The 16,820-nt window shown below is 32.4% G+C and overlaps 1 protein-coding gene across 1 annotated transcript; it reads left to right on the forward strand.

Moving 5' to 3' along the window:
• Nucleotides 1–4,006: 4,006 nt before the first annotated feature.
• LOC126720024 (uncharacterized) lies at nucleotides 4,007–5,897 on the forward strand. The gene is made up of 2 exons (XM_050422506.1): nucleotides 4,007–4,079; nucleotides 5,565–5,897. The coding sequence occupies exons 1-2, from the start codon at nucleotides 4,009–4,011 to the stop codon at nucleotides 5,842–5,844; spliced, it is 351 nt and encodes a 116-aa protein (XP_050278463.1). The 5' UTR covers nucleotides 4,007–4,008; the 3' UTR covers nucleotides 5,845–5,897.
• Nucleotides 5,898–16,820: the final 10,923 nt, after the last annotated feature.

Consider the following 16,820-nt stretch of genomic DNA (forward strand, 5'->3'; position numbering starts at 1 on the left):
ATAGACTTAAATATTTCAAATTTAAGTTAACAAAAAAAATTGAAATCATAGGTGGTTTAAAATTCAGTTATGAAAAAACCGAAAGAATAATATGTTGCAAAGAGAAATTTTAAATTGAAAACCATGGCCATAAAATTCTTCTTCTTCTTCTTGCATTTATCTTATGAATATACAGTTTTATCTACAACAGTTTAATTTAGGCTGTTTAAAATGTATTAATAAAAAAAATATTTAAATAAAATTGCTCGAAATATGAAATAAATTATTTGGATTTAAAGAAGACAAAACAGCCAAACATTATATTTTTCTAAAACTATTTTTTTTTTCTAAAACAGACAATATTTCTTTAATTTAATCACTCAACTTTCAAAACCAAGTCAATTTCATTTTTAAATCTCTTTCTTTATTAAAATTTTAATAGCTAGATTTAATAATTAATATCGATCTAATTTCAAAATTTACATTTCTAGAATAACATTTTAATGTATATTTTATTTGTCACATCAATTAATTAACCCCATTAAATCTTAAAAAGAAATAAGATCCATCGATAAATTTTACCATATTTCGTACTTCAAATATTTTTGTGTGTGTGTGTGTTTTTTTTTTTCCTTTTTGATATTGATCTTTGGGTTTAGGGTAATGGGTGGTTGATTTAATGGGTGAAGTTGATAGAAATCATTGGTTTAGAGAGGGGAAACCACCCAACTGTACACACTCCAAACCCTCTTTCTGAAACTGTTGAGAGTGTGAAGAAGAAGAAGGAGAAGGAGAAGGGGAAGCAAACCCTTTGATTCTATTTCGTATTGATTACTGATTAGTGAAGAGTTCACCGATGCTTAAATGTGTCTCCATTGTTGGTGCTCTAAATTTTTATCTAATAATTTGATAGAAAGGAAGAAAGCAAATTCATTACGTCTTCAACATTTTTGTTTCTTGAAAGGGTACCTGGTCAAGCAAGAAATGGCTCTCTCTGTTGTCCCATTTTGCTTTCCATCGTTTTATTAAAAAGATTTAAGAGTTGAAGTTAATTAAAACACACGTCCTTTCAAATACTGAAGCTAGCTTAAGATTGACATGGACCATGCTAACTTTGACATGATCAACTAATGATAATTAGATTATTTTTCTTCTTAAAAACAAAAATTATTGTGCCTATGCCCAAGTTATTTTATTTTTATAATCGTGCCCAAGTTATTATCAACTTTTGGTTGTAGCGGTGCCTCAAAAAAGAAGAAGGTAAAAGTAAAAGTTAGGCCGGAAAAATTTTTTTTGATGCTACCAAATACTAAAAAATACGAAAATTATCTTTACATAAAATTTTCTATTGAAACAAATTAACAAAGCATTAGAATAGTCTAAAAAAAAATGTTATGTCTATAATATTTTTACAAAAAATTATAAATGATAAATTATTACGATTTTTTTTATTGGCGAATAAAAAAGTAATTTTAGTATAAGTAAATTAAAACCAATAACAAATTTTTTTTTTTTTTTTGAAAAGATACCAATTATAATTTATTGAGAAAATATTGTTAAAATTTTATTACATCAAAAACTCACCCATCAACCAGATCCCAAAAAAAAAAAAAAAAAAAAAACTCACCCATCAAAGATTCTAACCGACTTCCTTGAGTGAGAAAGGAGTGAAGGACACGTTACTCATTCAGGTGAGCTCCAAGGGTATTTGCGTCAACTCAACTCGGCACAACCAACATTAAAAGGATGTACTTCACCTTCTTCAATCCCCACAATTTGTATTTCTAGTTTTCAAATCTCTCCCTCTCTCTCCCTCTCTCTCAACAAAAATAAGCAAACAAATACCCCCTTCAATTCTCACAGCTATCTCATTCTCTCTCTTAAGGTTCGATCTCTATCTATCTGATTTTCCTTCATCTGATTCTTCGGTTATTAGATTCAGTTTTTTTTTTTCCTTTGAATATATATATATATATATATATAAAATATGTTTTTACGTTAATATTGTTGTTGCAGATGTGAAGTATCTATATATTAAAACCTTTGGTTTGAGTTTCTGAAACTGTAGTTTTGGTCTCTTATGTTAGCTGGGATTTTAGTGTTTTCCTTATTATGGAATGGTATAAGTATTTTGGGATGAACGTGGTTGGGTTTTTCGGTATCTTAATTTAGAGGATTGAATCTTAGTTAATCAGTGTATTTGTACATGATGATTTGTTTTTTATTTTTATATCTTGCATCAAATCTTAGAAATTTGTGAACATAACATAAGTTTGTACTTTAAATTGATTAAGATATTATGATTTTGTACTATGAGATATTATCTGATATATTGATTTATGGGTCTCCAAGTTTTAATGAAAATATGTTTTGATAATTCATCAAAGGTTTGTTTTTTATGGATCTCTGAGTTTTTTATTTTTATTTTTTTTGTCAATAATAAAATTTTTAACTTTTCTGGAAATAATATTAGTTAATGAAAGTCTAGATTAATTTGTTTTAATCATAATTGATTTTTTTTTCTTCATTAACTTAGAGCAAAATCATTATAATTAATGATCATATAAAAGAAAAAGAAAAAGAAAAAGAAAAAAAACCTAAAAACAAATACAGATCGAAATATGATATATGGTATATGATATATTTTATTATGCAATATCCGACTGATGAGTGGCATCAGGTTGGACTTGTCAATAAAGTCGATGGACTTTTTGTTTTTTTTTTTTTTTTTTTTGGGCTTTCAAAGCTAAAAAGTCAATAAAGTCTTACTCAAATCTGTGTGTGTATAAGTTGACATTAAGAAGATGGGCCATAGCTGACTCTCAACTTCTCAAGAGAGAAAAAGCAAGATATTTTATGGTATGCATGTTGGGGACCAACGTAAAGAATCGAATCAATTTTTTATTCCTTATTCGGCCCGACAACATGAGCAGAATGTCCAATATAATGCGATTAACTCGGAGGATGTCTAGTATCACAAATTATTTTTATACGGTGAAATTATAGACTCATATGGATTTACTATTTTTAATTTTATTATTAATAAATGGCCACGTAGTAAAGTTGTGACAAAATTATAAAAAAACTTGTAGTACTAGACTTAGGTTTAGTTTGGATTGGGCTGAAGACCCAGCGCGTCTGCATATGCGTTTTTCCTTTTTTTTTTTTTTTTTTTTTTCACGCGTTTTGGAGACTTGTAGCTACTGTTCATGCACTATTTAATGAATAGTAGTCGCAAAGTTTGACTTTCTAACTTTTTTCAATCAATTAGTGCACATTGTGTACTGTTCACAAACTTACAAATTTCACTTTTAAGTAACTTTTTCATTAAAAATGTGTCCCACGGTACTATTCACACATTTAAAAATTATTTTACTACAGTATTTTTCAGTTTTCAATTTTCAATTGTATCCAAATGGACCATTATTCTATTTACCTTTTTTGCTGACATGTCCAGTGGCCCTCCGCCATAATTTTTTGTCTCTAGATAGCAAAATTGTCGCAAAATTATATAAAATTTTGTAATACTAGACTTATACTATTTACCTTTTTTGCTGACGTGTTGAATGGTCCTCCATCATAATTTTTTTGTCACTGTCATTTTATCATAAAATGACAGTGACAAAAAATTATAGTAGTATATAAGAAGCTGCAATAAGTACGGGTTGGTTCCATAATATTAATATCCTTTGATTCAATTCTTTGGGAATTGTAATTCAATATTCAGCTTAAAAAAAAAAAAAAAAAAACTGACGTTTGCCCTCTTCATGTGCTCATGCAACGTGGTTAGGTGAGCTTAGAAATTAGAATCACTGCTTTTTGTGAATTTTCATTATTTTCTTGAATGTCTTTGCTTATATTATATGCACCGTGAATATTTGATAATTTTATTGAATCAATTATTCTTATTTCACTTTTTTTGCTAATACTCAGCATTACACAATATTTTGTGCATTAATAAGTCTTCCTCTTTTATTTTTATGGCACAAAGAAGCCTATTGATGTCCAAGTTCTTGATTACAGAGAAAAATGTATAGGTTTGAGCCACGTCTTCAATGCTTGTCCCTCGTCCTCTTGGTTGTACTTGTCCCTCATCTTCTGTAAGTTTATTCAAAAACCTTTTAATTTGTTGCTTTTTTTTACTCCTTCTGCCCCACTTTTTTTGTCCTGTTTGAAAAGTCAAACTTTTTAAGGGAACATCATTTATTGTCTTGTCTACCTTTTAAAAATGTATAAGTTTCCAAAACTACCATTAAAAAATTTTATCAAAAAATTGAATTAGTAAATTAATAGGGGTATAATAGGAACATTAGTAAATTAATGACTTTTATTTTTAGAAATATGATAATATTTTGGGACATTTCAAAATGGAATAGATGACAAAAAAAGTGGGATGGAGGGAGTATTTTTTATATGAACGAACGATTTTTGTTAAAACATGGAACAAAATACAAAAACTCCAAACTCAATGTACAACTACAACAGACCAAACATAAAACACCCAAGTTCTAAAACAAAAGAAATTAACAAGCTCATCGGTGCTAAGGAACTACAAGTTGCATCAGCTACAAACAAAGTTCTAATTGGTGGATTTAAAATTTTGCATCTTCAACATGTTATCCCCCATTGAAAGAACCTCATATTTCTGCAAGCACAAGGAATCTTCTCTCTCTCATAATGAACTGTTTTCACTACTGCATGGATTCATTGTAAGAGAAAGAATACATGTATCCAACATGAGATACATGTCGTTTTTGTTGTCCATCAATTCTCATTAGAATTTTTCTCCTTTTTTTTTTTTTTTTTTTTTTTTTGTATATATTTCGTGTAAGGTTCATACGTGGGAAATAACAACTTTTCTTTATCTAAAAAATAGAATATTTTATAATATGATAAGTGACAAGTCGTGATAAGATGGAATAGCAGTTGTTCATATTAAAAAAAAAAAAAAAAAAGATGGAACAGTAGTTCATATATAGTTATATCTTTTTTCATATATCATAGTTCTTCAACAATATCTATGAAGTATGAAATATGGTCAAATTTATCATCCTCGTTTATTTTTAAATTTTAAAGGGATTAAGTGATAAATTGACTTGGTTTTAAAAGTTGAGTGGCTAAATTGACCTAATTAATAGTTAAGGAACTATATTGATTTTTAGTTAATAATTTGATGATCATAATAGCATTTCAACCTATATTGTATAATGTAAAGGAATATGAGTTTATTACTTTTTTTCGTCTGTTAATTACAATTTATTTATTCAAAAAATTTTGAAATATTTCTATAAAAAAAATTATGAAATATACATAAATTTGCTCCTAAAAAATTGTTGTGTACTTAGATTTACCTTTAGAAATTGGCTCAGTCGTCTTAATTAGTGTGCAGGGAATGAATTTATTGTCATACTTTATACTATCATTTATTGTGCAAAATATAGAGTTGCCTTAAAAAAAATTAATTACTTTTGTATTATATCTTTCCACTAGACCCAATGAGTCCACATCATGTTGAAGCATTCACAATGAACTTATCACAGTTTTAGTTTAAAAAATTGTTTGATTTTTAAAATTTTTTATTATAGATCTGAAGCTCGGCCTCTGAATCCAAGCATGGAGGTGGAGGGGAGGAAGAAGCAGTCCTTATCTAGCTCAACTGTTGAAGCACTGGTCAAAGAGCAATATGTAGCCAATAAAGGAGAGACTCCAGGTCCAAGAGGTCCGCCATTTCTGTATGCCACTCCTTCTCACCCCGGAAACCATGAGATGAGTGCAGGTCAGATGATTCAAGGTAGTGAATATGTTCCACTAAAAAAAGGTCCAGTCCCACCTTCTGCCCCTAATCCAACCACACATGGGCGATGATGCCATTGGCAACCCCTGATGAGCTGAGTAGTGCTGCAAAATATCCATTTTCTAGCCGTTTCTCTAGAACATGATTTTCTTTTAAATAAAATGTATGTGTATATGGTTGTGTGTATTAGTATCTACCCATGATAAAAGGGTGGTGTTTTGAATTGAAATTATGATTTTGTACCATTGTGTGCAATAACAAGTATGAAATAAACCCCATGCACCCTTTTATTATTCCTATAACATTTTGTTTTCATATTGTTTGCTGCAAGTAATTAGTCAATGGTTAAGGCATGCCAGGTTGCTTTAATGTTCATGAACTATTAAACGTATTAAGGCATGTCACAAAGCTTAGAATTGCAAAATGAGATTAAGTTACCCACTACCGGTGCATTTGAGGCAAGGTGACTAGGCCTCATTGTAACAGTGGGCATATCGTTTGTGCCAAATTCAAAAAAAAAAAAAAAATTATGTCTGTAACATTTTCACAACAATTCATAATTGATAAATTATTATTGGTCTAATTTGAACAACTACTTAAATTATTTTTTTACTCATTAATAACACCTTAACACTTATGATTTGTTTTAAAAATGTTATGAAAATGCTATAATTATTCAATGTTGTGACCAAAAAAAAAAAAAAAAAACCTTCCTAGATGGTTGGACTTGCACGTCAAAGTCGCATCGCAGCTTGAGGAACAAATTAATATAATATCCAAATTTCAATTTAGTAGAGAAACTTCTACTAGAAGATTAATTTAGTCAAACACAATCCTGCCTAACTTCAAGCACTAATTAATAGAAAGATTCTATTAAAAGGGCATTAGGGCTTTATGCATGTACGTTACTACGTACAACGTTACGTACCTACTACGTCGCATTACGCATCTTTATTTTGTCGTTGCACGTGGAATGGCTGGTCGTTGCTAGGGCATGCATCATTATTCAATATTTTAATCATGCATAATTGCATTCCTATACTTACTCAATATTTAAAGGGAAAAGTAAGATAGAGAGGCAGCAAGTTTTATCTGTAGGTGTTTGCCCTTTCCACATTAAGCAAAATAATAATGGTTGCCTTGGCGCATTAAATGAGAAATAAGAAGCAAAAACAAATTAGAAGTGACTTGTTTGCGACATTTTTATAATAAATCGTAAGTAATAAGTTATTATTGGTTTTAATTTGAACAATTACTTAAATTACTTTTTTACCAACTAATAACAACTTAAAATTTAAGATTTGTTGTGAAAATGAAGTAAAAATGTTGTAAACTCAATACTTTTCAAAATAAATTTGAAGTTTTTAGTGACTTGTAGATAATTGAGGCATCAACCAAATTGACCTTCTTGATGGTTGGACTTGCACATTAAAGTCGCATCGCCTCATTTTTCGGTTCACATTCAAAATTACTAAGCCACAAATTAAAGCTATATATGAAATTTTGAAAGCTAGAGAGTGAAAATGCACAGAGGAGAAGGAGATTTTTCACGTGCTTTATATATATATATATATATATATATATGGTTGGGTTCAAGTTATATATGGTATAGCTTTAAGCAATATTACACCACTCAATAACTTATTATTGAATTCATATTTTGAAAATTCAACCGTTGAATTACATGTTTTATATGTTCTTAACATGTATGCCAAATTTCATGTCAATTAAATGTAATTTACCATTCGAATCACAAACTAATCTTTTATGCATTATTTCAAACTACAAAAATTTGAATTTAAATAATTGATTGATGACATGGCTATTGATCTTCGATCACCTTGAAATTTTGCAAGTATGAAAAATATACAAAGATAATGTAATCTAACAATGGATTTGTCAAAATTTGCATCCAATTAAAAACTATTGGTTGGTGTAACATTGTTTAGAGTTACCCTAGTTGTAATTTGAACCTAACCCATATATGTGTGTGTGTGACTTTAATGACTAATCCAAACAAGGACGTGGAAGTCCAATTACATAGTGATACATGTTCTAACCCGTAGTAATGGAATTCTTCTACTCACAAAAAAAATAAGTAAATAAGTGTCATAGTAAATTAATGAAAATTTTATATGGACCAATGACAACTGAAAACCAGAGTATTATTACAAAAATATTGTCATATATATATTTAGGTATGTCATAAAGCATAAAATTGCTACATGAATTTTTTTTTTTTTTTTTTTTTTTTTTTTTTATAGGAAGACCATAACTTTTATTAAGAAGAAGATAAAAATAATACATCTTGAGTCACAACAGACTTAATCATATAAGGAATTTCCTCTATCCATGTTATAAAACCAACGATATGAGATGTATACCGAGCTAAAATATGAGTAGGGCGATTACCCTGTCAACAAATATGAGAAAATTTGGTCCTATGGAAGTCCTGCAGCTTTTGTCGAATGCCTTCTATAATATTACCAATAGCAGTAGGTGGCTCACAAAGATCATTTACTGTATTAACAACAATTCTAGAGTCACATTCAAAAATCACACCTCTAACACCCACATCCCAAGCAAAAAATGCACTTTCCTCCAAAGCCTTAGCTTCAGCCTCTAACGGTCCCAATGGAATGGGGATGGACTTGTTGATAGTAGCTTTGACACATCCCTCATGAGCCATAGATCATTTGGAAGTGCTCATTGAATCTCATCCTTCAACATGGTTTGGGACAACTTAAGGTTATCCGCCTGGAAGTCATCTAGTAAATACCGAGCTTTGCTCAGAATAGCAGACCCTGATTGTCGAGCCTTACCTTACCTCACTTCATTGCAATTAAACAATAAACACCATGCCACCATAACCACTAACTCTAGCAATTCATCCCCCATATTCTGCCTAAACTTCAGATGCCAAAGAAAGTCCACAAAATCTAGAGCAAGGAGCTCTTGTGGATAAAAAGGAATACCTAACAATACCCAAATTTCTTGTGCTTTCTCACATTCCCAAAAGACATGTCTCGTACTTTCTACACCAGAGCCACAAGCCTCACAAGTAGGAATATCAATCACCTTCCTTCGGCATAAGTTATCTTTTGTGGGTAAGATGTTTTTGCACACACACCAAGCAAAGGACTTAATCTTATTGGGGGCATTTAGGTGCCAAAGTGTCTTCCAAAATAGACTGCGTTGATGGTTTTCTGAAGCTTCCCCATTGGCAGCACTATTTACCATTTCCAAGCCCAGCCTATATGCACTCCGAACTGTGAAGTTCCCATTAGGTGTAAAAGCCCAAACCATTTGATCACATGGGAGTTGATAACTTAAAGGAATGCTTAGAATAGTTGCTGCATCCATTAATGAGAAGAACTGTGAGACCATGTCAGTCCTCCATGCCCGAGTATGAGGATTATTAATAAGCATTGAGACCTTCGCATCATATGGGAAAGTGAGTGGCTTGGATGTGAGGTTGAAAGTGGATGGTTGAGTGAGCCATTTATCCCTCCAAATTTGAAGGGAATGGCCATTGCCAACCTGCCAACAGTGCCCCATTCATATAATGGGTTGAGCTTCCATAATACTCTGCCATGCATAAGAGGGATGGTTGCCGAGTTTAGCTAAAAGAAATTCACCGTCAGGGAAATATCATGCCTTGAATACTTTATGAACTAGTGAAGTGGTGTTGGTTTGAAGTCGCCATCCCCGTTTAGCTAATAGAGCAAGATTGAATGCCTTCAAGTCTTGAAATCCTAATTCACCCCATCTTTTGGTAGACACATCTCATCCTAGCATAGCCATGCCATTTTGTTTCTCTCATTTTTTTTACCCCACCAAAATTTTCGTACCATACTAGTCATTTCATCACAGAGAGTATTAGGAAGTTTAAAGACACTCATCGTGTAAGTTGGCACTACTTGTGCCACACTCTTTATCAAGATCTCCTTACCTGCATTAGACAACAATTTTTCTTTCCACCTAGAAAGTTTATTATCCAACCTTTCAATTAATTGATGGAAGGTGTTGCATTTATTTTTTCCTACCAAAGATGGGAGGCCAAGATATTTCTCATGCTGCTCGATGATCTCTGCCCTAAATCTATTCTTAATGTCATCTTGAATAGGTTGTGGAGTGTTACGACTGAAGAAGAGGGATGTCTTATCATGATTCAACAGCTAGCCCAACTCCTATTCATATGTTTCCAATATGGTAATCAAGTTAAAGCACTCTTCATTTGTGGCTCGGCAAAAGATCAAACTGTCATCTGCAAAGAACAAGTGAGAAATAGCTGGTCCTCTTGCCCAAGCTACTATCCCCTTAATGGCACCATATTCCATTGCTTGTCTAATTAGTGCAGAGAGCCCTTCTACACAAAATAAAAATAGATATGGGGAAAGGGGATCCTTTTGGCATAGACCCCTAGTGCGGTGAATGACACCTCAGGGATTACCATTAAACTTAATAGAATAACTGATAGAACAAACACACCGCATCATTAAATCCACCCACTGCCTATGAAAAACCATCTTAAGTCAACCCAATCATAAGCCTTACTCATATCTAATTTAAGAGTTATCTCCCCCACTTTTCCCTTCTTCTTTTGACTGATATGGTGCATAGTTTCAAAGGTCACCAAAACATTGTCAGTGATTAAACGTTTGATCATGAAGGCACTTTGATTCTCACTAATAATATGAGGAAGGAAGGTTTTCAGCCAGTTTGCCAAAACTTTGGCAGCAATCCTAGAAACAACATTATTGAGGCTAATCGGCCTATACAGAGTTATTTTTGTCAGGTTCTTCACTTTAGGTACTAGGATAATGTGTTTCATTAAATTTCCGCCGGGGGGGGGGGGGGTATACCATGATTTAGAAAATCCAGAATAGTCTGAGTGACACAATCACCAACTAAGGACCAATAATGTTGATAAAAAAGATGGGGCATACCATCCAGGTCGAGTGCTTTTTTTTCGATGCATTTGTGAGAGTGCTTTACGAACCTCCTCAACTTTGAACTCCATAACTAAGGCATCATTCATGAAGCTAGTCACCATTGGCTGAATAGCTTCTATAACCCTAGTTGTCTCGGTCTGGACATTTGATTGAAAGATTGAGTGGAAGTACCCCACGGCTATTGCTACATGATTAAGTTACCCACTATCGGTTCATTTGGGGGAAGGTGACTAGGCCTCATTTGTAACAATGGCATTGTTCGCTCAAGTTCAAGTCCAACCTCTCTTCTAATTAAATGCTAAATCAGGCTAGTTAGGGTGGTATAGACATTTTAACTTTGTACGTGCAAGTTAGATTTGAGCTTGTTTATGGAAGTTAAACAAGTTTCCTAACAGTACATTTGTTGACAACTCATTTTGCAACCTACATTTAACCTCACTTGGAGGGTAAAAGGGTAATTTTGCCTTGGAAATATGCATCTTGATTTTGGTCATCAGATCTTTAATCTCATTTCACCAAAATGATCTTAATGTTGTAACGATCAAATCGATTGGTCATAAACCCTAATCGAACCACCAGATTGAAAGTTATCATCAAATCAAGTTTTAATGGCTGAGATGCACCATCACAAATTGGGTCCGACTATATGTGATTATGAACAATTAATTTCAATTGGTTATAAGTATAATCAATTTGAGATCGATAATATGTCATAATTTGATTGGTTAGGATTACATTTTATGGTAGAGTTGCACACACCTAATTAACTAGAAAGTTAAATATTAATTATTCAATGAGTAATTTGTGCAATTATCTTTTAATTAAAGTAAATTTGGAACCAATTAAGTTTGAGATGGGAGTGATTGAAGCCATTTAATGTTAATTGGGAGCTAATCTGGGACCTATTAATGTTAATTATGCTGAAACTATTTTCTAACAAATGACCTCTGCTCACCATTTCATCGATATCTCTCAGAATATTTTGAATCTGTGAATGAGGTTAATTTTTCCAGAAACTATACACCCGGGGCTTCAATTTGAGCATAAGAATGAGACGATTCTGATCAGAATTGAGTCAAATATAATTTTTCGAAGTTGGTTTTACAGGCTATTACAGCAGCTACAGGAAAACCGAATTTTGGCTTACTCCTCACTCTCACCAATCTCCACATTTAATGCACCAAATTTCCCCAAAGGCTAAAATGAGGTCTAGGTTCATGATTCTTTGTCAACCCTCATTAAATGGTCTTCCATTCATATTTTTTCCACCACTACTATATAAACCCCCCCTCTTCTTCATTCTAAGCACACAAAAAACCCCTTCTCTTCCCCTCTCTTGAGTTCTAGTGAAATTGAGTAGTCTTGTCATATCTTGATCTTCTTGAGATTCAAGGTATTGAGTGAGACTCACTCTTCCCTTCCTAACTCTTCTTTTCCTCCACCCTTAGGACCTCTACCAAGAGTCTCCTCCTCCACCATATGGATCTTGCATGAAGGTACAATCCATTTCTCTAACTTATTTTTTGTGTTGTTATGATGAAAATTTAGGATTAAAGCATAATAGTAACTATTTAATTTCTCTTAAATATGTTTGAATGTTCTTAAATGTTCTTATGTATTCTTCATATTTTTTGGTTGTTCATCACATGTTCATGCATAACACTAGCTTCGATCTTAAATCCACATCAAAAAATATGAAAAATATATTTGTTTAATAATTCTTTTAAATTTTTGAATCTAGGATATCACCATCTACACACATTCACTAGAGTTTATTTTTCAATCCAAATGTCATACTTAATAAATTGAATTAGGGTTTATCACATGCATACACATTAAATTCAACATGTAAATTGATTGATAACATATTAGATGATGTGATATGAATGTTGGCCACCATAGTCTAGAAGATCAGTTTCACCGGGCAAGATGAGTGCCTAACATCTTCCTACCTTGTAACATAGCCTTCGAGCTTAGATCAAGGGTTAGTAGATCAAATGCTTAGTCATGTACTTTATTTTAGATTGTATCTAGGACCAAAGTTATGTAATTTTCCTATGATTAATGTAAATTCAATTACAAATTAATAAAATAAGGAATTTTTCAATTTTGGTTTTCTTATTTATTCTAATAATTAAATAAGTGGAGACTCCATTGTAAAACCCTTAATCTAAAGGGGAAAATATAACTAGTCGAATCTCCATTTTGAAAGACAATAACACGACTCCACCTATTCATGTGGGCATGGCCTAACATCATAAAAAAGGGGTTGGGGGCGCGATCTCTCACAACATTTGCATGAGAAAGCCCGAATAGATGCAAGCTTTGACATGATGCTCAACACTCAAAATAAGAAAATAGAGAAAGTGATGGTAGAACATGAAAAAGATGCACATTTAGACAAGAAGAAGAAGATGATTATCAAAATAACACAAGATGTAAGTGGAAAATCCTAGGGAAAGGATAAAAAACCATGGTTTGAGCAAGAACGTAACATTCTTGCTCGGCTCAGCTCCTATTATGTATCAGAAAGAGAACAGTTTACAATAAAGTTGTCTTTCTTTCCTACCAACTCTCCACTTTCATCTCAAAATATCTAGTTGGGTTCTTGCAATAGAAGTTCAGCTGCATGTTCTTTTTATACTTTAAGGAATATGGCTGAGTACAACGACAGATGTCAAGTCATCATATTCTATTTCTTAAGCTCTTTTTACAGTTGTGATGTTATTTGCCAACTAAGGGATAAGGGCTGTGCCAACATGGCATTGGGACCCACGGGTGGGTAGCGTTGCTACTACGTGGGAGACAAGTCTTGGACATTAAGAGGGACATCAGGAGTTTTGTGATTGGTACACGTGTTCCCCAAGGTGACTCATGATACACTCAACCAATAAATGGTGTCCTCATAGTCTCTAACTTTAAAAGGTCACTATCTCCCTTTTGGTGAGTATTTGAGTACTATATCAGGTGTAAATCTTACTTCCTTCCCAAGGTAGTCACGCCTTTATCATTGACCAAGACAAAGCCTTTTAGCCAACACCTACTCTCCCTTCCCTCACAACTGCTCCACGTGTAAGGTCTGGATTCAACCACTCATGCATTCTCTCATGCCTTAGTGGTGTTATGTACAAACTTTAAAAGGGATGCTAGTTGACTAGGCATCATTTCATGTTTAAAAAATAGGCTAGTCCATACAAAATTATGAGCTTTATAATGTGCACAACTAATTTGAACTCTAACTAATTTAGATGGCAGGTAATATTGTAAATTACTCTCCAAATAGGATGTTGATTTTAGAAGTTTGAAGTATATGGTACATGTTACAAATAAGCTGATAATTTCATTCTTTATATATATATATATATATATATATAATAAAAAAAAAAAAAAAACCCATATAATTTATGATAGATAGTTACAATTTTTTTCTCAAAAAAAAAAAAAAATTGTTACAATTTACCTATTTTTGCTTGGGGTGGGGGACATTTATGTGTTTTGTTTTTATGTATACACAATGAGGAATTGAGATCTTGTGCTATAGCTAAGGTTATTATACTATGCAACACCACATTGAAGGGCTAAAATTAAAAGTGCTTTTGATCTTAGTCCTTGGATAATAATAATAATAAAACCCTTTTAATCTCTACGTTTTTAGTTCTTTATTTTTTTTAACATCTTTCTCTCACATTAAATTATAAACTATTACACCGAATCTAAATCCCACAAGGAGTACTGATTTATTAATTTATTTTTGGTTCAATGGCAAGTGAACACTATTTTCACATTAATAAAATAAATAAATTTTTTTTTGTTTTTTTGTTTTTGGTAGGATAATATCTCTTTCATTAAACAACAAAGAAGAAAGACGCATACATATTAAACAGAGCAAGGGCAACAAGAAATCAGGATAGTTGGATACACACAGTAAACACACACAAAAAAGAAGAAGAAGAATAAGAAGGAAGAATTGACCCATTTCCATCTCTGTCATCTGGAACAAGGATCCAATTCGACAAGTTGAAGATGAATGCTAGCCCAACTTCTGATTATAAAAAGCCCAAGTATTGACGCGCGGACTATATGTTAGGTTTGATAAAATCATCAACTAGTGCTTAATTGATATCTACGACTAACAGTGGAAAAAGAAAAGCCACTTGAAAGTAAGTATAACCAAAAAAAAAAAAAAAACCAACCAACCCTGTCCCTTTCTGGAAATTGCACTTCTAATATGTTTGGTTTAGAGATGAACTTATTTACATCTATTTATTTTTGTTTATTGTACAAAAGTAAAATTGTAACTTTAAAATAAATAAATAAAAATGCTTAAAAGTTTTAAATTTTGTTTTAGGATGAAATTAAGTTCACCCAACATGAAGGCCGTAATTTGCCTCCACTAGGCATTGTTGTTCATACCAATTTCTTATTTAGTATTATAGGGACATGTTTGCAAAATTTTACAATTAATACTGTAATTTAATGTTAAATTTTAATGTCAGTTCCCCCGATGTCTAATTGGAAAAGGTTTCTCTCCGAATTAATTTGGACAAAAACCTTTCAAACTCTCCCTATTTCTTTTTATTGAATGTCAATTTTGAAAATTTAACAGTTGGATTACATGTTTTTTATGTTTTTAACACATACGTAAAATTTCATTTAAATTATAAGTTATTTACTATTCAATCAATAAACTTATTTTTTATTTCAAATTTTAAACCACAAAACTTTGAAATTTTAAACATTTGATTGATAATATAGTTATTGATCTTTGATCTTCTTGAAATTTTGCTAGCATGAAAGATATAATAAGAACATATAAATCAACGGTTATATTTTTAAAATTCACATCTAATAAAAAAATTTAGGGAGAATTTGAAGAATTTTGAAGAGAAATCTTGTCCTGTCTAATTTAGTGTCAAAATTAACACTTACCTATTCATCTTAAACCATTACAGCATTTATAATGTACAGCCTAAATCATAAGAGTGTTGCAATGGACACACTCAATTATGAGCTGTTCACATGAGCTCTAACCCCACCCCCCACCCCCTCGTTGGTGTGTGTGTGTGTTTCTTAATGTATACATGGTGAATACAGAAAACTAATCTCACATACTCCTAATTTCATTAAGCCCAGTTTAGGTTTGATGATGGTTTGATAAGTCATCTTTAGACAGACACTATATCATCATTGATAAGGCCCAACTTAAACTAATGTGGACAGCAGAACTTTGCGAAGCCCAATTCCAATTTTTTTGAAGAACTGCATTTTTCATTTGCTAAATTGAGAGGTGGAGAAAAATCACACACTCTGACGCGAAACCACAAAACCAAAAGCCCAAAGGACAAAAGAGAAAAAGTGGAGGGCCATTTCCATTAATTTGGGCTTAGATGTTTAATTGTTAAGCACATTGCACGTAATGAAATCAGCAAGCTGGCCATTGTAGTGCAAATGATTTTTTTTTTTTTTGCCAGTCATTGTAGTGTAAATGATTCCATTTGACAACTTTTTCCTTTTTTTATGCTTATAAAGCTACCCCCAAGAACAAAATGGGTAAGAGGGAAATCTAATTGTGACAAGTCTATATGTCTTTTAGGCTTATATATACGGGCCTATGAGGAACCCAAATGCGGATCCATATATGCTTCCATATGTAAGAGTAATTGCATCAGCGGTTGCAAAACTTTGCAAAATACAAAAAGTGCTTCATTTTGACATTTTAACCAAAAAAATTCTCACATCAATCCTTGTAAAAGTGTGCAAATATATACAACTGCTACAGTAACCGTGCATATATTATTTTAATATTTTTTTTCTCCCCTCACATTCTCTCTTCCACTGACTCTCTCTCTTCAACTTATAATCTCTGCAACTGAAAACCCCCACCGCCAACCACACAGGCCCAACACTACCACCCACATCACCACAACTCAGCATCACCAAACACCACCACCGCAACCCAACACCGCCAACCACCACCACCGCAACACAAACACACCACAAAATCAACCAAAAATTAAACAAATCCACACATGGTCACACCACAAAATCAATCAAAAATCAAACACACCCACACACAGACACACCAACAAAGA

Source organism: Quercus robur, chromosome 3 (assembly GCF_932294415.1).
Source record: "Quercus robur chromosome 3, dhQueRobu3.1, whole genome shotgun sequence".
NCBI classification, from domain to species: Eukaryota; Viridiplantae; Streptophyta; class Magnoliopsida; order Fagales; family Fagaceae; genus Quercus; species Quercus robur.

Excerpts from the sequence above, each read along its gene's own strand:
- LOC126720024 (XM_050422506.1), top strand. The coding sequence starts at position 4,009 with ATGTATAGGTTTGAGCCACGTCTTCAATGCTTGTCCCTCGTCCTCTTG. Across the intron at positions 4,080-5,564 it reads GTACTTGTCCCTCATCTTCT|ATCTGAAGCTCGGCCTCTGA; the intron begins GTAAGTTTATTC and ends TTTTTATTATAG.